General features: G+C 37.1%; 1 protein-coding gene across 3 annotated transcripts in view; it reads left to right on the top strand.

The window, feature by feature from the left end:
- Nucleotides 1-21,366, top strand: part of EFEMP1 (EGF containing fibulin extracellular matrix protein 1) — a 78,223-nt gene that overhangs the window by 40,138 nt on the left and 16,719 nt on the right. For all 3 annotated transcript variants that reach the window (XM_056124684.1, XM_056124675.1, XM_056124691.1), the window contains exons 5-8: nucleotides 10,706-10,828; nucleotides 16,034-16,153; nucleotides 17,190-17,309; nucleotides 19,025-19,144. In XM_056124684.1, the coding sequence (XP_055980659.1) occupies nucleotides 10,706-10,828; nucleotides 16,034-16,153; nucleotides 17,190-17,309; nucleotides 19,025-19,144 (483 nt within the window). The remainder of the gene's footprint in view (nucleotides 1-10,705; nucleotides 10,829-16,033; nucleotides 16,154-17,189; nucleotides 17,310-19,024; nucleotides 19,145-21,366) is intronic.

Consider the following 21,366-nt stretch of genomic DNA (forward strand, 5'->3'; position numbering starts at 1 on the left):
GAACAGTGGAATCAAAGAGATGTGTCCAGAGCCAGAGGTTCTTCATCCTCTTAGCTATTTCTTCAACGCTCTTACAGGCATTCCAAGCTGCTCTCTTCCTCCGGCACAACTCAGGTGCCAGGCCATTCATCATGTTGACTTTTCAACTTAGGTACACATAACTGTTGCATACAATGCAAAGGCTTTGATAAACTTTACCAATTTATGTGCTATTATTATCATGTATTATAATTCTAAATATTTTTATATCCCAAAACATTAGTACTATGTTCCATACAGTCAGCATTCATTTAGATTTAACATTGCTTTTCATTGTGTTAGAATCTTGAATCAAAGGAAAAAATAAAATATAAATTAGTGTAAATTTGGTGGATTGTCCACTAATATTCACCCTATGTCTCTACTCCATTTGGAATTCAGAGAAATAGGATAACTCACAAAATAAAGGAAAATATTGTATAGGAGCATCATGAATATACTAATGAAATGGGTCACAAAATACACACAAAAAGTAGCATGCTCCACAGGCAAGAGGCACAAAGATGTACTTTATATAAAAACGTTTATGCATTTAATGATTTTGAAACATTTTGCCAAGTTAGATTCAATTAATTTGTTATTATGCTTCCATTTAGCATACACAAAAGCTGTTTACTCTTGAATGAACAAGTGTAATGTAATTGGTCTTTTACAATTAGGAGGGCATCAAGCCATGCTTGTTGTAACTGGTATTGGCCAAGCAAGAGCCTTGTGTGATCTCAAAATAATGATCGTCCTAAAGGAGTAAGCCAAGAATGTGTGGGGTTTGGTCTGGGAGAATTACTAAGTCTTTGTGGGGTGAAGATGGGGGATAAGAATCAAATCACAGACCATAGTATATTCCGTTGGAAAAAAAGGCCTTCATTCAATTAATCACTGTCCAAGGAATTGATAGGGTGTTGGGAATGGGCAAGAACTGAGAGGAACAAAGTAAAATTTTAGAACACCAGGAAAGCACAGTTGAAATTTCAATGGAAAGATATCTCATAAATCTGGAAGATTATTATTCTTCCAGTTTGAAGGATGTTCCAGTTTATATGGGATAGGCTTTAACTTACATAGAAAAAGTCTTTTATTCCTGATACTGAATCACTCTGGATCAAAGACTAATGGTGCTGCCTGATTAAAATTTCTGTTTTAATCCCACAGTTGGTTGTAACATTATCTTAAATACCAGGGTTGTCTTTTATCAAACATTTAATAGTTAAGATTAAAAAGAAAAATAAGATTTAGGCTGACAATACCATGCTGTTTAACAATAATTTATCAGTAGCAAAGGTTTCCTAGAGAATCTAAAATCTAAAATCAAAAGAATCTAAAGAATCTAAAGGGAATATTATATAGGAACATCGTGAATATACTAATAAAATGGGTAACAAAATAGACAAAAGAAAGTAGCATTCTCTACAGGCAAGAAGCCCAAAGATGTATTTTACTTAAAAAAGCTTTACTTTGCCATTGTGCAGGAAGAGCTGAAGAATCTGAAAGCCTTTGCTCCTTTGCTCATTTTCCTGTTTCAGTCTCTAAGGAATTCATTTGGTTTGTGTGCAAAGAAAACAGATGAGATACAGAATGAATACTGTGCATACTATTTGGGATTCCTTTCCATGTATATGAAATGTATGCTTAACCTAATTCAATCATCCTGCAAGTAAGTGCTACTAGAAGCAGAGGAGTTGAAGTAAAAGTCAATTTTCAATGAAAATCCTTCGTCATTGCTGAAAAGCAGTTTCAAGTACATGTAGCATGACTTTTCCATAGGGAAGAGAATATTTCAAAGTTCTGACAGTACAGAGTACAATGCCAAGGACTCCTCAAAGACTTGATTCATCATTCTAAAACAAAGAAATGAACTTATCAGGGAAGTTGCTGTTTGTTGATTTTGGTGACTTTTTTTGTTTCATTTAGAGCACACCAAATTATGAATACGGTCTTTTGCCAAAATAGACAAGAATCTAGAACTATAAATCTACCACTGGCCATCGATGAAGACAGCTCTCTCTTGTTATTTAATATCAGTATTTATTTTCTCCACCAGAACTGCTTAGCTTGGGTGAATTCTAGTTGATAATTTCAGAAGGGTGAAAAGCTAACTAGAACTGGGCATTTGGCCCAGATAAATCTGATTCCGGTACTATGAAAGAAGTAACAAGGAAAATAGAAAGTCTTTGACAAAAATTTTTGATAATTGGCTAAGCACAAGAGAAGGAAACAGAGGACTTGGAGAGTAATGCACTTGGAGAATGATTTTAACGTAGGAGAAAAGTGCAAGAAAGGAATAAAGACACCACAGATTAACAACCTTCTTTAACTCCATGGAAAAAAATAATTACAATAAATTTCTGTTGAATTCTTACAAAATAGGTCTGAGGACCTAAATTACAGAGGCAAAATAGAAATCTAGGACTTAAATTTCTGTTCTTGGAACTAGGCAGTTCACCTCATCAATCTGCATTTTAGAGACATTCTCTTTCAGCTATAAAATATGGATAATGTGATAACTTATTCTACAGAGCTGATATTAGGATTAAATCATAGGTTTTCAAATCCCATCTCATAATCATGTAATAGCTGTTTAAATATTGCTGAACATTTACCCATTTTATACCAATTAACTTTAAAATTTTAACAAACTTGTATATTAAGTTAGCTAAGTGTTATACATCTTGAAGTCAATTTCGAACAGCATAGTTTAAAGTCTTAATTACTCAATCTATCACTATCAATAGCCATTAATGTTTGAAACAGTACAAAAGCAGCAATGCCCTCATTTCTTGTGGAAATAGTTCTTACCTCTCAGTATTATATTGAAAACATAATGAACCAAATTAACTATAAAATCTTTACATACTGAATCCCCTTTATTTAAAAAGTCTCATAGATTACATAGAAATACTATTCTACTATAAACTAATTTGTTGTTCTGCTACTAAAAAGAATTAAGACTAATTTTCTGAGTAGAGAGGGGTTTACTCATATGTCATTAAGTATGTTAAAAAGAAAAGAAAACAAAGAAAGAAACCAGGAGTTAAATAGTTCCTTCCTTAGAGTACACATTAATACCTATTTTCCCCTATTTTATATTTATGATATCAAGGCAGTATGGTTATCGGAGATACAATACAGTCATACATGCATATAGATAAAAGTAATAACGTACTATAGGTTTAAGGATAGCTGTAGGTCTTACAGGCATGAGGTCACAGTTCTATCTCAGTCATTGACCCAAATGCCAAGTGCGATCCTGGAAGCACTTTCATTTTTGAGTTTGTTTTCTCAGATGCCAAAGCAAAGTGTTAAATCTCTAGCAAACTACAACTAAGTGTGGGTACACCACTATCAAGTATGTGTGATACTTGTCATAATAACAAAGGGAAGGGGGGGCAAGGGACAAAAAATGTGTATAAATTCTATTTAAGTACCTTTTCTGTATCCATAGGAGTTTAAAGAATAGAACTTTATAAGGCATATCCCACACAGAACAAGTAGAGATTGGTTATTTTTCTCTAAGTGTTTACAATCATGAATCACGAATCACGACCCTCCTGTTATTCGTTGATTGCCTCGAGCAGGCCCCAGTAACGTCTCCTTCATCCTAGCTCTGAGATTTTTAAGAAAGTGCTATATGCGAGGCTCGTTAGGAGAATGAGACCCATCATTGTTACTGGTATTTGGCATATTGGGTACGCCACCGGGAGTTTGCCAGACTCTGCCGTGCGGGCAGGTTACATTCGGTAGCTTGCCAGTTTGTCCAAAGTAGGAATGAGATAATAAAATGTTGCCCATCCACGAATGCAGCCCTGCGCTTCCAGGAGCTGGATTTTATAGTCTCTGAGTCTTGGCTGTTGATGGGATTACACGGCGCCAGGGGCCCAGTTGGTGGGTGTGACCCCCGCCTACTGGAATTCTGAGGATCTGGGTGGAGGATGCTCAGCCCCGATCCAAGTAGGCTTGGAGATCTCAGACCCGGGGCCCACTTGCCTTTGTTCCTCTGCTGGTACCTTCAGGTGTGCGGAGAGTGGTTTCAGCATGGTGGTGGCTGGTCCTGGAGGTCTTCGGCTGCCAGAGCCCTGGTCGGGGCGGGGAGTAAAGCTCAACCCGCTCCCCTCCAAGGGGCCCTGGTGTTTACAATCTGGAAACAAAAACAATTTTTGAAGATTCTGAAAATTCTTTTTAGTCTATGCATTATCATTAAGATTAGATACTCTATTTTGCAGATTGGAAAATAAGAAAAACAGAACAAAAACTAAATACCATGCCCCAAATCATATGGGCAAGAGTAGAATAAAAGTAATTTCAGTCCCCTTCTACTACTGTGCATATTTTGTCAAAAGTAACTTATTCTGAAGTAGTTCTCATTTTTTCTTAAAGCTTTAGAATTTAGAGATTCTAAATTGGAATTAGACTAGAAAATGTCCAACTTCTGTCCTACAGCAGAAATACAGAAAATTTTTGCCCATGAAAATACACTGAGTGACTTCATGTAAGTTGTAAGTTATCAAATTAAGAAAAGAACATTGCAGAGATTAAACTGTTGCATAAGAGAGAAAAAAAGCAGCATGAGTCAGGGGTTTGGGAAATATGAGTCAGACTAGAGAGAAGGAGCCAAAAGCATAGAAAAGTAAGGCCTAAACTGGGACTCAAAATTAGGGCTTAATAGAGATGTGGACATATTTACCTCCATTTACTTTGAGTTAAAACTACATATATTTAGTTCCAATAACAGGGGTCATTGTGATAAAGAGGCTGTAAGAGCTCAAAGAAAATCAGGCTGGAGGATGTTTAAAGCCATGATAGTGCCAAAGTCTGAAATAAAAGGATCTGTGATAGTATAAATGACTAGGAAGAAGAGCGTGGGCATATTTTGAAAAATTGGGAAATCACTAAATACTTTCATTAGTTATTCTTTTTTTTTTTTTTTTTTTGCTTTTTGGGTCACACCCAGTGTTGCATAGGGGTTACTTCTGGCTCGTGCGCTCAGGAATTACTGCTTGCGGTGCTCAGGGTACCATATGGGATGCTGGGAATCGAACCCGGGTCAGCCACATGCTAGGCAAATGCTCTACTCACTGTGCTATCGCTCCAGTCCCTTCATTAGTTATTCTTAATGCAATAGCATGATAAAATATGAATTGATTTATATAGTTGTTATATTTTAGGAAGCAAATCTATTATTTTGTTTTTGGATAATGTTTGCATTAGGCCATGTCTACATAGCTTAGAACTATTCCCTATGGTGTTCAACCCAAACTCTAAACTTTGCTTTTACATGACCTACTACTTTGTGAGCATCTTCAATGAGGCACTGTACCATATTGCTCTCACATAGCCCTCCGACCATACTCATCCGTGTCTTCTGGTTTTTCCAAGCAAACTGCCTGTCTGGCCAGTTTTAATGCAAGTTTTAACTTGCCTTCAGTGTAGAAATAGTCTCCTTTTTACCAATTCATGAATCCTGCCTCTTTCAAAATGCAGTCAAACCCACTTCCTTGGACAAATCATCCATGGGCATAAATCTCAGGTGCTTCCTCATAGTCTTTGACCTCAACTCCTTTGCTTTACATCCCTTTCCATTTTCTTACATATTGCTGGTTTTGCTATACTTCTCATGTCTTGCTTGTTACTCTACCTTATAGATGTTTAATTCCTTGACAGGGCTGGAGTGATAGCACAGCGGTAGGGCATTTGCCTTGCACGCAGCCAGCCCGGCCGAGCTGGGTTCGATTCCTCCGCCCCTCTTGGAGAGCCTGGCAAGCTACCAAGAGTGTTCAATATGCCAAACACAGTAACAAGAAGTCTCACAATGGAGACATTACTGGGCCCGCTCGAGCAAATCAATGGACAACGGGAGGGCAGAATGGCAGAATTCCTTGAGATGAAACACTGGCCCAGCTTTCCTTATACTCTAGGCATCACTTCTCCATAAACAATCAAAACAATCTTGATTTATTCATCCATTTATTGAACAAATATTTATCAAAGCACATCATGTTTAATGTATTATGTGAGTTGCTGGGAATACAGAAAAAAGTGAAACATAGCTCACCACTCTCAAAGAGTTTGGGTCCAGGACTTGAAGGAATGTATTAACCAACTGCTAAGAACCCCATGATATTAACTATCAAAGATAAACTATAGATAACTTAAAAATGAAACAAGAACTCCTCTCCCTAATGTATACTTTTTCCTAGATTATCAGAAAAATCCTGGTTTAAAAATAAAGTTACTAATGCCTTTGCCATTACAGATGTTCTCACAACAGAAGACTTTCAAAAACACAGCTGAAAAACCAGGTCTTGTGGTGTATCTGTACAGAAATGGATATTCTGATTTGAGTTTCTTACATAGTTCTTTATTTTAGTGATTTCCCCATAATGTTTAAGTTAAATAGAAATGCATACAAGGAGAAAATACCAGCATTAGGGAGCTCAGCAATATATAACTATCCTATTTGACTTTGCATGAAATATGTATATAGGATCTCAAAATACAACTTTCAAAAGAGTAGAATTGTTATTTAAATATTTTGTAAATTGTTATTTTAATTTTTATATAAACTTACAGTCTAACTAAATTTAGTTATAAAAAGTCAAATACCTGTATTTCCAATAGCACTAGAAAACCTAAGAGCAAGGAAGTGGAAAAGTACTCTAAACTCATCAGAAAAGCCAAAGTGAAAGTGTAGTCAAGGTCAGTCACTAGTAGATTTAGCTCAAGGTCTATGATATATTACTCACTTAACCCTTGGAATAATTTCTTAACATGAATTTCATATAACAGCATTGTATTGAATAGTAGAGAGGTTTCCATTTGAAAGAATTAAAAATGAGCCTAGGTAATTAGAAAATGCATTTAAAATGTTTGATCAGTCAGTCCTAGATGAGGTGAGTCTTATTACAGTTTTGTTTGTTTTATGATAGAAATAAGAAAATTACATGGTGACAATGAAAGTAGTAGTATTTTGTTTTTTCTAATTACAATTATCACTAATTTGACATTTTATTAAAGTAATTATTCTCAAATATAAATGGTTCTAACAAAGAAATAAGTTCAAGGACATAGTTTTTATATTCAAACTCGTTAATGATATATTAATTCTACTAGAAATGTTAGCCTATAAAGGGGAATTATAATTTAATTTCAATAAAATAAGAAAGAAATTTCACATTAGAAATAAGATAGGGGTGAGGTGATTTGCAGGGAGATGTCTCGGAAAGAAAAGCTGCAGTCATTGGAGTACCTCCTGAAGCAAACACAGCAGTCAGGCCAAGCCCTTGATCTTCTGCCAGCATCTGAGGAAACTTGCCACATCTGAATCTCACATTACAGTATCTCTTAGGGTTGTTATCACTGCAAATGCTGGCAAATGTTTTTGACATAAAACAATAGGAATTCTGCTGTCATTGCTTCATTAACGAGTCATAAAGCTCTGAGGAACCCCCAGTAGAAATGTTTTCATCAAGTGCATATGAGAAAACGAAGATACACAAAAGAGACAGAAAAATATAAAAAAAAAAATGCCTGCACCATTGGATAAAACCTAAAAAGCACAAAGTAGCACACACTGACCAACATGAAAATAGTAATAATAGCAAGAATAAAGTTCAAAACAAAAATTACTAAATCTTTAAAACAAGGCTCAAAAAATTATGGAAGAAAATACTTTTATAAGTCATTACCCGTAGGATAACACTGGTTTGTTCTTTCTGCCTTGCCACAGGGAGCTTAGGTTTCTTGGGTTACTCCCATTACAGTGCTCCCATTCCTCTGTGTTTATTTGTAACCTCTTTCTTTGTGCTCTGCTTCCCCTGCTGGTTCATCACCTTTATCGCCTAATCAGATTCTGTTAACTTATAAATATTGCTTTTCTCTTCTCCTTAACTCTTTTGTATAGTTAGTTCAGAGCAATGTCCTTTTTGTATAGACACAAGAAGACAATTAATGCTATGCTTTTGTAACTTGGGTGTTAATTAACTCTGAATGATATTCACTCCTGGGCACCTGTTCTCTTGATTTAAGCCTCAGTTGCCCTTACTTCCTAGCACTCCAAAAGCAGGGTCCCGACAAGGGACTGGATGGATCCAGGGCAAGCTGTGAGCTACCCTGGCATCGAAATGGGCCTGGCCAAAGTGCCATAATGCTTAACTATAAATTAAGAGCATGGTTATGGACAAATTCTGTCATGATCCAAAAAGTAACAGCTGGATTAGGAAAGATTAATCTGGCCTGAGCTCAGTAGTCTATATCTATAGCGAGATGTCCCAGGAGAGCCACCTTACAAGTTTAATGTATCTCTTACTGTGTCCAGACAAAATAACTAATATTAAGAAGTAAAATTAAGATGTTGATTAAAATCTTAATTAAGTTATTGGACTAAGGAGAGGAGAAACACCTCTAAGTGGTATTTTGCCCTTGAGCAGAAGAAAGGCTTCCATATGCTGATTATGCTACTGGATGGGGTGTGGTGGCTACCCCCAAGGCGGGGAGTTGGTGAGAGACTAGACAGAGACCAAGGCAGTGAGTCTGAATGTGGAGAGACAAGTGGGAGAGACAGGAGGAGATGGAAATGAGGGGCAATATGAGACTAGGATGGGAAGTTTAGTGAGATTGAAACAGGTACATAAGGAGAATAGAACAAACAGCAACTGATCACCAACCGGCCTGGCCTCATTTCCTCCTTTGTCGGCCCATGGCATCGGCTGTCCTGGGTGGGGAAGTCGCCCTAGACCACTGAATGCAGATGGCAAGAGAGAGTCTCAGGGGCTTTCTACTTGCTTAATGAATACACAATTACCTAATAAACAGCTGAATATCTGGCGTTTTTCATTGTTCCTCCCTCTTTCTTTTGGAAGGAATCTTATCCCATACCCAACTAATTGATGTTGATCTGAAGTAATCCATCTTAGAAGCTAAACTTCCTCAGTATTATACTGGGTAGTGTAGGTATAGCATTTGTCCTTGGAACTATATAAAGATGAAAAAAGAGTCCACCAACAGCAACTGAAAAATAATTCTAATTGAAGATGGCCCTTTAAAATAATTGATTCTTGGGGCTGGAGCAATAGCACAGCGGGTAGGGCATTTGCCTTGCATGCAGCTGACTTGGGTTCGATCCCAGCATCCCATATGGTCCCCTGAGCACCACCAGGGATAATTCCTGAGTGCAGAGCCAGGAGTAACCCCTGTGCATCGCCGGGTGTGACCCAAAAAGCAAAAAAAAAAAAAATTGATTCTTGGATCATATTTATTCTCAAGCACCATCCTAGGTCTACCACAGAGATGATGTGAGACCCCTAAACATCAGGGTTTGTGAAAAATCTATCATCTAGGAATTACAATTTAAATTATGATTAACATTTTACATTTTTAATGAAACTGAGAATATTCAACTGTCAATGAATGTCAAACTGTCAATGAGAATATTCAACTGTCAATGGATGTCAAAAACAAAATATTCTTTTTAGAATATCTAACATATTTGATTAAAGGTGAAGATGAAAGGTTAAGTTCCAGTTATAAACCACTATTATATGTGCATATGTATGTTATATCATGTCATATTCTGAAACAAAATAAGTGTCATAAAAAGTTTATTATATGATTATGAAGCAATTTTACTTTTTTTAAACTATAATATTTTTATGTTGATGACACATTTAGCAAAATTTCCCTCGAAAATGTAATGCTTTGGGAAAATGTGCATTTTTAAGCTATACCAGCCTATCTCTTCTAGAAAAATAGAATCAAGTAGAATCCTTTACTGTGTGATATTTTCAATAAAATGTTAATACATTAATGCTACCCTAAAGTTTGCACACACACAGCAACAGGGAATGCATAAAAATAAAATTTTGATTTATTTCCAGTTATTGAGCAGAGTTTTGTGTATTTTTCTATTGAAATTATTTCAAATGCAATATATTGGATGGGAAAATCAAGTTTTACAAAGTTTATTTACATTTTAAACACAAAAATTAGTGTATATTCTAATGAGTGCATCTCTATATAATAAATGTATATTTTTAAAAGGTGTTTTGCATGTCTGCAGTGCAATATTTGAACCAACACCAGGAAAAAAATAGCCAAGAAAGGATTGATATATGACAGGATAGTGGTAGAAAAGTGGACAAAATGATAATGTTGAAGTAAGACTCTAGCTGTACATTTCATTTCTTAACAAAAATAAGTGTGCCCAGGTAAGTAAGCATGGCAAAAATGTTAGCTCTTGTTAAATCATACTGGTATACATGACATCTGTGAAATAATTTCTGAACTTTTGAGATAATGTAATTTACACCAATGACATTATTATGTCAGTTTTTTCTCAAGTAGTTTTTATATTATTTTTGCTTGTTTAGGGCCATACCTGCCTGTGTTCAAGGCTTATTCCTAGTTCTGTTCTCAGGGATCATTTCTGACAGGGCTCAGTGGATTATACATAGTATGGGAATCTAACCCTGGTCAGCTGTGTGCAAGACAAGCACCATACCAGCTATACTATCTCTCCAGTCCCTATATTTTAAGAATAAATTAAAAGTTTCTTTAAGTATAGTGTGAAGCACAATAGAGGAAATAATAGTATCACTATCAATTCAAACTCTTTCTGTGCTGAATGTCTTTAACCACTATCAATTCAAACTCTTTCTGTGCTGAATGTCTCTAACAGACATAGATGAGTGCACTGCAGGTGTGCACAACTGCAGAGGCGACCAATTGTGCATCAATTTAAGAGGATCCTTCTCCTGTCAGTGCCCTCCAGGGTATCAGAGGAGAGGAGACCAGTGTGTAGGTAAGTACAACAGTGCAGTATGTCAGCCCTGTCTTGAGCATCTTAATTTTAAATTAAGTTATTTAGGATCCATGGTACTAAAACATGAGTGATATGAGCTTTAATCAACTCGTTAGTAGCATAGCACAGATTATAAAGAGAAAAGTGAGGTCCAGTCCTGAGAGATAGCTTTTAGGGTTGGATAGGATGTCTTGAATAAATGATGCCCAGAGTTCAATTCCTGACAATATCGGACTCTTGCTTTCCCTGTGCTCATCTGCACATGCTTAAAATAATATCTGGTCTTAAATGGAATAGCTGTGTGTAATCAAAAAGAAAGAATTAATAAACACTACTCAACATTTTCCTTGTTGCAAGAGGATGCAGTGTTAGGAATGCATAGCCAAGTACAGCATGTGACTCTACTTGCAAGCTCTATTTGAGGACAGGGACTAGGTCTGGTTTATGTTGATGCTGTCTCGACAAACTGTCTTCTGTCCCTGAAGAGTGTGCTGTCAACTAGATACTCTGTATGTTTTCTCAATGAATAGAAGAACAGAGTTGTAAAGGATGACTGGTAAATAAGAAGAAAACTAAAGTATTCTGGGTTCAATCATAAGGCCCAGAACTAGGTCTGAAATTCTGTAATTGACTACCCTATTTTACATACTACCTTTTCCCAGAGATTGGTGAAAGGTCTTTATTTCCCCTTAAGAATAAATGATGGGAGCAATAATTTACCACATTCAATATTACAACACCAATCCCACCACATTACAACTTCCCACCTCCATTACCTGCTCAAGTCTTCCTCTGAGAATTCTTCTGTAATCTATACAAATATAGTCACTCTCTTCTCAATAATAGAACTTCTCATACTGTAGTAAAGAATCCATTACATAAATTTAGAGCTATCTCAGACAAGTGTTTTATTAAGAACAATTTAAAAGTTATAGCAGTACCAAATAGCTATTTTTTTAAATTGTTTTGTTTTGTTTTGTTTTATTAGTGAAACACCATGAGGTACAGTTGTAGACTTACAAGTTGTCGTGCTTGGGTTTCAGTTATACAATGATCGAGTACCCATCCCACCACCAGTGCCCACTCTCCACCCCCACCAATCCTAGTATCCCTCCCACCCCCCCATCCTCCATCCCACCCTGCCTCTGTGGCAGGGCACTCCCCTTTGTTCTGTCTCTCCTTTTGGGTGCTGTGGTCTGCAGAAGAGACATTGGGTGGCAATCATGTTCTGTCTATAGACTACTTTCAGCATGCATCTCCCATCCTGGGTGGATTTTCCCAGCACCCTTTATTTGGTGCTCCCTTTTCTATCTGAACTGCCTTTTCCCTAGCATGTGCGGCTGGCCTCTAAGCCATGGAATGAACAACCTGGTATTTATCACAGCTGTTCTTGGGTGTTAGTCTCTTATTTTGTTACTTTATGTTACCCAGGTGAATGCAATCTTTCTATATCTGTCCCTCTCTTTCTGACTCATTTCGCTTAGCATATTTTCCATGTAGTACCACTTGTATGTAAATTTCATGACTTCATTTTTTCTAACTGCTACGTAGTACTCCATTGTGTAGATGTACCAGAGTTTCTTTAACCAGTCATCTGTTCTTGGGCACTCAGATTTTTTCCATATTCTAGCTCCAAATAGCTATTTTTTAGTAATACTCTCAACTTTTTCATTTACTCATTGTAAGTGGTCCAAATAGTACTTGAACCAACAAGACTCAGTAGGTCACAATTTGGTAATACAGTGCTCCCTCTGTTCCTGTATACTTTTCTGTTATTTGCCTTATTATTCAAAATAGTAATTTTATACCTGTATTCCATACTAAATAGGGGTAGTATATACTCCCAATGGTGTTCAAGGGACTACTTCTGGCCCTGCATCAGGGAACATTCCTGGTGTGGCTCTGGGGAACATCTGTAGTGCTGAGATAGCACCCAGATCAGCCATGTACAAGACAATCACCCTACTGTCTACACTATCACCCCAGCACCAATATACTTTTAGGGTGTTATTAAATTTCTCACTTTTCCTTAATATTGGGGGTACCAGGCTGTGTGAAGTTGATAGTTAATTTTTAAAGCAGACGCTAGACCCTGGGTGACCTTAGAAGTGAAAGAGGGGAACTGTAGAGAATACAGCGGGTAGGGTGCTTGCTTTGCTTCTGGCCGATCCAGGTACCATCCGAAGCATTCCATCTGGACCCCAGAGCACCTTTAGGAGTAATACCTGAATGCAGAGCCAGGAGTAATTCCTAAGCATTTCCAGGTGTGGCTCAAAATCAATAACAAAATTAAAAATATGGAAAGAGTTTCCATTGCTACTCTGTAGTGATCTAAGTGAACCAAATCTAGAGATTAATTCCTTAAGCATCACTTTATTTTTATTTTTTTAGAGATATGATTTTATTTATACATTAAATAATTTTTCTTTTCCTAAATTTACTTTATTTTTTAGATATTTATTTATTTTTTTAAAAGCTGTTCATGATTGGGTTTCAGTCATACAATATTCCGACACCCATCTCTCCATCAGTGTAATATTCCACCAACAGTGCCCCCAGTTTTCCTCCCACTCATCCAAGCTACCCCCTTAACTCTCCTCTCTCTCTCTCTCCCTCTCTTTCTCTCTCTCTCTATTTCATTTTAGGCATTATGGTTTGCAATGCAGATGCTGAAAGATTATCAAGAATATCCCTTTTCCTACTTTCAACACTCAGTTCCTGTCCAGTGATCATTTCCAACTAATGTTTCATAATGGACTCTCCTGTATCTTAACTATTCTCTACCTCCTGCACCTAAGCATCACTTTAGATGCTATTCTGACTCTTGGTATGGGTAGAGAAAAATTCTATTCACTCAATGAAGGAATCAATAGAAAACAATAAATAGTTGTACCCTGACCCTTTAGGCATTTGTGTCAAACTGCCAGTCCTCCCCTGGGTAGTTTCCTTGATGCTGAACAGGTAGTACCACAAAGGAGGCTCGAATTCCCACTAGAGTCATTATTAGTACACAAACCACAAACTCATCAAAATGCAAAAAAACAAAAGCTTATGTTATGGCCATTATTTTCTTGTTCTCCCTGGGCATAGAGCTTAAGCCTTTTATTCTCCTCCGGGGTCTAATATTTTAAAACCTCTTGTCTAATTAATCTGATTTCTTTTTCAGACTGACACCTCTAAAACCCATAAACCATTGCCTGGTCCCCAGTAGTACCAAGTTAGCACAATATTTCATTCTCTTACATAAGCAGGTCCATGCTCTTTGCCAGAAGGAAAAAGTTATAGAATATGTCCTATGTTAAGTTATAGAATATTTCCTTCACCTGTGTCCTTCTTAGAACTTTAAGGGGACGAAATCTCAAAGGGGAAATGTTGTAAGCAGAAAGATAGGGAGCCCCTGGAAATGAGTTTTTGGTAAGTGATAAAATAGAAGTATTATAAAGGCATGAGGAATAAATCTCTTTGAGAGGCAAATCTTGCACACCCTGGGGGTGGGGAAACTGAGGCATCACTCAGAGAAAAGTGATCACCTCTTAATAGGGGAAGCGACAAGAGAATCTAGACATTAAAGGTCATGATAAGAATATAAAGGATCATCAAGAACCCAAGGCTTTCCCTATGACAGCACCCAGATTAATTTTGGCCTGAGCAGAGAACTTCAGACCAAGACAATTTAGAAAAGTTGTACATAACCTTCTAACCTTTTCCCAAAAGCCATTCTCTGTTTTTCCCATTCTGGAGAAGTCTCTGTTCTCTCTTGAACATGTATCTCTCTATTTTTCTTCTCTCCCCTCATATCTCCCCAAGTAAATTTCTTTCAATAAGACTGTTCTGTTTCACTTTTAAAACAAAAGACCAAGTCAGTAACTGTCAAAGATTCCAACTCAGATTACTGTGAGATTATTTGAACACACTGCCTCTCACACACTTTTAGTTATAAAAGTAACTGAAAAGTTCAGCATAAAAGTTTGTTTTATCTTTACTATTTGGTTATGTCACTGCTTCCTATTACATCATGCATGCATAATTTATTTGTACATGCCACATTGGAGTTGTCACAAAATGTAGGAACATGAAATACATGAATTATTAAATTTTTATTATGATTCTAAAATGTTAGTCCTACTTTATAAATTCTCAATTGAGCATTTCATTGTTGGAAATATTTATGTGAGAAGATCAGGCTGGAACACTTCATGGGTCAGAAGAGCACTCCCAAGAGACAACTTGTTTAGCATCCTTTCCTTCCACAGTGTCATTTCACTTAATTTTATGGAAACTTCAAAAGATACGCATAGCAGGGCCAGAGTGAAAGCACAGCGGGTAGCGTGTTTGTGTTGCACGCAGCCAACCCGGGTTCAATCCCCGGCATCCCATATGGTCCCCCAAGCACCGCTAGGAGTAATTCCTGAGTGTAAAGCCAGGAGTAACCTCTGACCATTTGCTGGGTATGACCCAAAAAAGAAAAAAAAATAAAATAAATTGGCTTCTAAAAAAAAAAAAAGAAGATACGCATAGCAGGAGCTACTATCCACATTTTACAAAGGGGAAAAAAAGACACCTAGATTCTGAACTTGCTATTCCACCAAGGTCACCAGTTGAGCAACAGCCCACTGTTCCTTTGCCCTGGTTTTATATTGCACCACATAATTCTGTTATTCAAAATGATCTGTTAAATCCTCAAATTGCCATTTTCATGTACATATATGAAATGTCTTAAATATTTTCTTATATTTAAATCTCATCTCACTTTAACCAGACATTTTGTTCATTTTTGTTTTATTTTGTCTTGTTGGGGGGCCATATCTGGCAATTCTGAGGGGTTACTCAGGAATTACTTCTGGCGGTGCTTGGGAAACCATTTGAGATGACGGATAGAACCTGAGGGCGCTGCATACAAGACAAGTATACTATCTGTACACTGTAGTATCTCTCCATACCAGTATTTTTTAAAACTTTTGTAATCAATATTTCATTTAACTGCATAATACAACCCAAAGTATATTTTAAATATGTTCAATTATATTTCAAATGTATTTCCCATGTCATAATGACCAAAAAAGCCAGGAAAAGAAAAGAAAAATAATTATTTTTTAAATGACTTCTTCTCTAAATAGGATTTCTAGATAAAGCTCTACTGAGAAATTGAGACAAAACTATTGCGTGGATAACCAATAATTTGTTTCTCTTTGTGTGTGTACCTAGACATAGATGAATGTTCTGTGCCTCCATATTGCCAGCAACGATGTGTGAACACACCAGGATCATTTTATTGCCAGTGTAGTCCTGGGTTTCAGTTGGCAGAAAACAACTATACCTGCATAGGTAAGCCTTGGTAACTACCATCCTAACTAACTTTTTTTTTCCTTAAAAATAAAGTATATGCCACATGCGATATTTTCTGCATTTTCTGTATTCTGTGTGATTTAGTGGAATGTTTCCCATAAGCTTTTCTGCAAAAAACTGAAAGACAATAACCAACCTATTTCTTAAAACATGCCAAGATGTGGAAAACTTTTTTAAGTTGCTGGACTTATTTCTCTTCTGTGATATATGGATAGATAGATAAATAGATGATAGATAGATAGATAGATAGATAGATAGATAGATAGATAGATAGATAGATATAGACATAGATATGCTACAGATCAATTGATATACACACCAGCTAGTCAACATGTGTGATATAAATGTAAAAGGTGCCAAAGGGGTTATTGCAAGTTCAAATCCATAAACTTTCCACTAGAATCACATCTGATTTTTACATGCTGCTTCTCTCCTTTCAGAATGCAATGTCACAGTACACAGTTTTAGAATTGGCATAACAAGGAAAGAATCTAGTGCAGGAAAAATGCCTTTTCATAATATTTTCTCTGCCGTCAAATATTGCAAAACTCTGTATGAGTCTCAAAGGCTCATGTTATAATTGTAGTGGAATTTAACAGAACCCATTTAAAAAGTAATAAATAGCACAAATAAATCTTCACTACAACATGCTGAGAGACCCTGTCAGTATGAGTGTCTTATATCAATTATTTATAGTCTTGGCTTTTTGTATTTGAACAACAATAAAAGAAAATAGTCACTGAAATATACATTTATTATAATCATTAAATTCTTTTAGAAAAAGTCATCAAACACTAACTGTCATTCATAGAAAAAAGTGGTCTTTTATAAAAAAGTATAATAGACATTTGAAGTTGTTCCAACAAATATGAAACCTACATGGATATTCTCCAATGAGCTTCTGCAGAACAAAGAATCCAGCTAGGGAATTACTTACTTATCATAAGGTAACATTAGTACAAATGAGAAAAGACATGTTTAAAAGCTGATATAAATGTATGTAACCTTTTTTTAGATATAAATGAATGTGATGCCAGCAATCCATGTGCTCAGCAATGCTACAACATTCTTGGTTCATTCATCTGTCAATGTAATCAAGGATATGAGCTAAGCAGTGATAGGATCAATTGTGAAGGTAAAATATTTTCTGAATGATTTGTAGTAAGAATTCAGTCCATGTACTTATTGTTGCCTTATATAATTATGTAACAATTTATAAAAAAATTGTTCTAGAAATTCTGTTCTAAAATCCAGTTAATTTAGTTCAATTGTAGCACTGGATTTTAAGAGATGGGAGAAAAATAATAACTGAAATATTAGAATCAGACTTGGTCTAAATGTTAGAAAGGATGCTCTGATGTCTTGCTTCTCAAAATGTGATCTGATTGCCAGCAGCAATAGCATCTCCTGGGAGTTTGTAAGAAATGTAAAATCTCTCAATCCAGTCCAGACTACTCAGTTAATTCTGCATCTAATAAAAATTCCACCTAAAGCAATAAGGGTGCATATTCAAATGAGAAAGAGTTGATTGCATGTCAAAAATATGAGAATAAGAGTCAAATGATCTGCTCTAATCACATTTCTGACATTGTGTGATATATGTACACTCTTTAAATTGCCTGGGTTCTACATTCCACATGATTAAGAGGTTCACTGCAGTTCACTATTCATAATAACCCAAATCTGGAAACAGTCCAAGTGTCCAAGAACAGATGACTGGATAAAGTATGGTATATAAACACACAATGGAATACTACTCAGTTATAAGAAAATATAAAATCATACAATTTCATGCTACATAAAAAGTTTGGGGATATAATGCTGAGTGAAGTTAGTCAAAAAGAGAGAAACAGATACAGGATGATCTCTCACACATGAGACACAGAATATAGTAAGGCCAAGGGAAACAAAACCTGAGAACTGATCTGCATAACTGAATTTACATATGGGGGAGGGAGAGCAAGGGGTGTGTGTGTGTGTGTGTGTGTGTGTGTGTGTGTGTGTGCATCATGGGAGTTTGAGACAATGGTGGAAGAAAGCCGACACTCTGGATGAGGGTGTGATATTGGAACATTGTATGCTTAAAATTCTGTCATTAGAAGTATTATTAATCATAGTGTTTCAGATAAACATTTAATGAGTGTCGTTTAGCTGGAGGAATGATTATCAAAGTCCATTGTGTATATGCAGGCTTCTGTGTTAATTTTAAAAGCATAAGACATCCTGAGGGGGATGCCATTGACTCTTGATATCCTTGACTTCCTCATGAACCCTCCTAGTTTTATCTAACTTCAAAGTTCATACTCCAAACAGGGAGACTTCCCATGATGCCACTGGGCTCAAACCAAAAGGATTGGCACTGAATAATTGCTTCTGCCCTTCCACGCAATTTATTGGGACTACACCATTGAGAAATGCATAGCATTCTTCCTATGAAAATCAAACTCAACCCAGATGTTATCTCTGGAAGCTAGATGGGGCTGATTAATGGCTAATTAAATCTCAGATTAATTTGGCAGAAGAGTCACCCAATACCTGATAAGACAAAAACAAATCTGTATTATGGGTGAGTATGCAGATCCCAACATAAAGAGTATCAACTTTAAGTAAATTTGTTCAGTCTGATCAGCAAGTATAGATAGATTCAGCAATTACCAACCTGTTGTACTAATGGAATAAAATTGAAAATAATTAAAACTCTGTGCTATGAAGTTCTAGAGCAAATGAGCTGACATTTCTGATTCAGTTTGCAATGATGTTTTCCCTCTCTAAATGCATCTAAAATAATATTTTCAAAGTAGTGATGCATATTTTCCAACTCTGTGTCCTTGCTCTTGTATGATTCAACAGACATCGATGAGTGTAGAAGCTCAAGCTACTTGTGTCAATATCAATGTGTTAATGAACCTGGGAAATTCTCTTGTATGTGCCCCCAGGGATACCAAGTGGTGAGAAGTAGAACATGTCAAGGTAAGCTTATTGTTTTCCTATCTGCTAAGTGTTCAGAAAGAATAGAGAGGAAATTAGAGGACTCTATCACACACTTCATTTTCCCTCTTAAATATACCATATGAGCTAGCTCTCTTGTCTTTAGCATAAGATATTCACATCTCACAAAGAGGATAATCAGTGTTTACAGTGGCTTTCATTAAAATTTAAAGTAATGATTTTTATTTTATAAAATATTAGCAAATTTAATTTTAAAATAGTATACATTATTTATAAATTGTATAATCCTCATCATATATATCCTCTAATCATACACTCAAAATAGATTTAATTATTACAACTTTTCATCATGAGTTTGAGTCTAAACAAAAGTTTATCATGCAGGTTAAATATATTTCAAAACAATCTTAATTCTCCAGAATGCCACTATTATAAATTAAGTAGTAGGTTAGGTGCTGAGAAAATCAGCCTCATATACTAAAATGTGCTTAAATTCTTAGGTTAAAAAATACAGTAGGAGGGGCTGGAGCAATAGCACAGCAGGTAGGGCATTTGCCTTGCACACCACTGACCCGGGTTCGATACCCAGCATTCCATATGGTCCCCTGAGCACCGCCAGGAGTAATTCCTGAGTGCAGAGCCAGGAGTAACCCCTGTGCATCCCCAGATGTGACCCAAAAAGCAAAAAAAAAAAATTTAAAAATTAAAAATAAAGTACAGTAGGAGTATCCTTGGATTCAGTTTTAAAATGAATATTCAGGTGATCTTCATAACAACACATAGGGAGAAACCAAAGCTCTCTATCCAATGTAATTTTAGAATATCTACAAAAGATCTAAAAATATACACCCACTTCTCCCTCTCTTCAATGCAATATGCAAAATAAAATCTCTTTAATAGGAGAAATTGCTCGAGCTCGAGCGGGCCCAGTAACGTCTCCATTGGAGACTTTGTTGTTACTGTGTCTGGCATATCAAATACTCTCGGTAGCTTGCCGGGCTCTCTGAGAGGGGCGTAGCACAGCGGGTAAGGCATTCGCCTTACAAGCAGCCAATAGGAGAAATACTGCTCATAAAAAGCAAAGAATATAAATAATCCTGGAAAACTGGTGCAAACACATTAATGTTGGCAAACAGAGTAAAAAAAAAATTCATGAACTTGACAGAAAATGTGTTTGAGTTCTAGCTGTACTGCATTCTATCTGTATAATCATGAGATAATTAATAAAACTGTCTAAGCCTTGGCATCTAGAAAAGGAAGTTGAGGTAAAAAATAAGATAGCTAGGGGGTATGGTGCCACCAAAAGTTAGGTATGTGGGAAAAACACCCACAAACCACCTCCGGCTCAGCTATATAATTGGAGGCAAGGCCTCTTTGGTTCCTGATTGAACTGCTTAATGGCCATGATCCCAGATACTCCGAAACGAATCTTGGAACCCAGCGGCTTTAGGTAGAAATGTGTCCGGTCTCTGCAGTAGACTACCAGTGCTGGGCCAACCCAGGTGGGAATAGGTTTTGTGCCTTGGCCTGTTCTCCCTGGCGGCCTAGTGGCCGCCATCCTTCTGAGGCCAGTGGATAGTCACATTTAGGCCCCCAGTGACGAGACACATAGGGCCTCACAGGATGGGGGTGGAGCCGGGCTTGTACTCCCCACCCCAACAAGACCCCAAGTCATCGCCCAAGTATGGCCTCTCTGGCTCCTGATCAAGCTGTTTAACGGCCATGATCCCAGAGACTCAGAAACAAATCTCAAAACCCAGTGGCTTTTGGCAGAAATGCATCCGGACCCCACAGTACATTACTGTCGCCGAGCCACCCCAGAGAGGAAAGGGTATTTTCCCTCCGCCTGCTCCCTCTTGGTGGCTTGGTGGCCGTCATCCTCCAGAGGCCATTGGACAGTCAGGCTTGGGCCCGCAGTGACGAAACTTGTTGGGCCTCACGGCATGGGGCAGGGGAGCCGGGCCTGTCCTCCCCACCCCAACGAGACCCCAAGTCATCGCCCACGAACGGCCTCTCTGGTTCCTCATCAAACTACTCAATGGCCATGATCCCAGAGACTCAGGAGCAGATCTCGAAACCCAGTGGCTTTTGGCAAAAATCCCTCCAGATTTAAGTGTTAAAATTTCAGAATTTCAAAACCACATGGCCCTACTGCAGCCACATGACATCATATGTTACTCATAACCAGCAATAGAACACAAATTGTCTATTGTTGCCTTTTCAGCATATCTGAGTGTTGGGGT

This window comes from Sorex fumeus, unplaced genomic scaffold (genome assembly GCF_029834395.1).
Source record: "Sorex fumeus unplaced genomic scaffold, SorFum_2.1 ptg000006l, whole genome shotgun sequence".
NCBI classification, from domain to species: Eukaryota; Metazoa; Chordata; class Mammalia; order Eulipotyphla; family Soricidae; genus Sorex; species Sorex fumeus.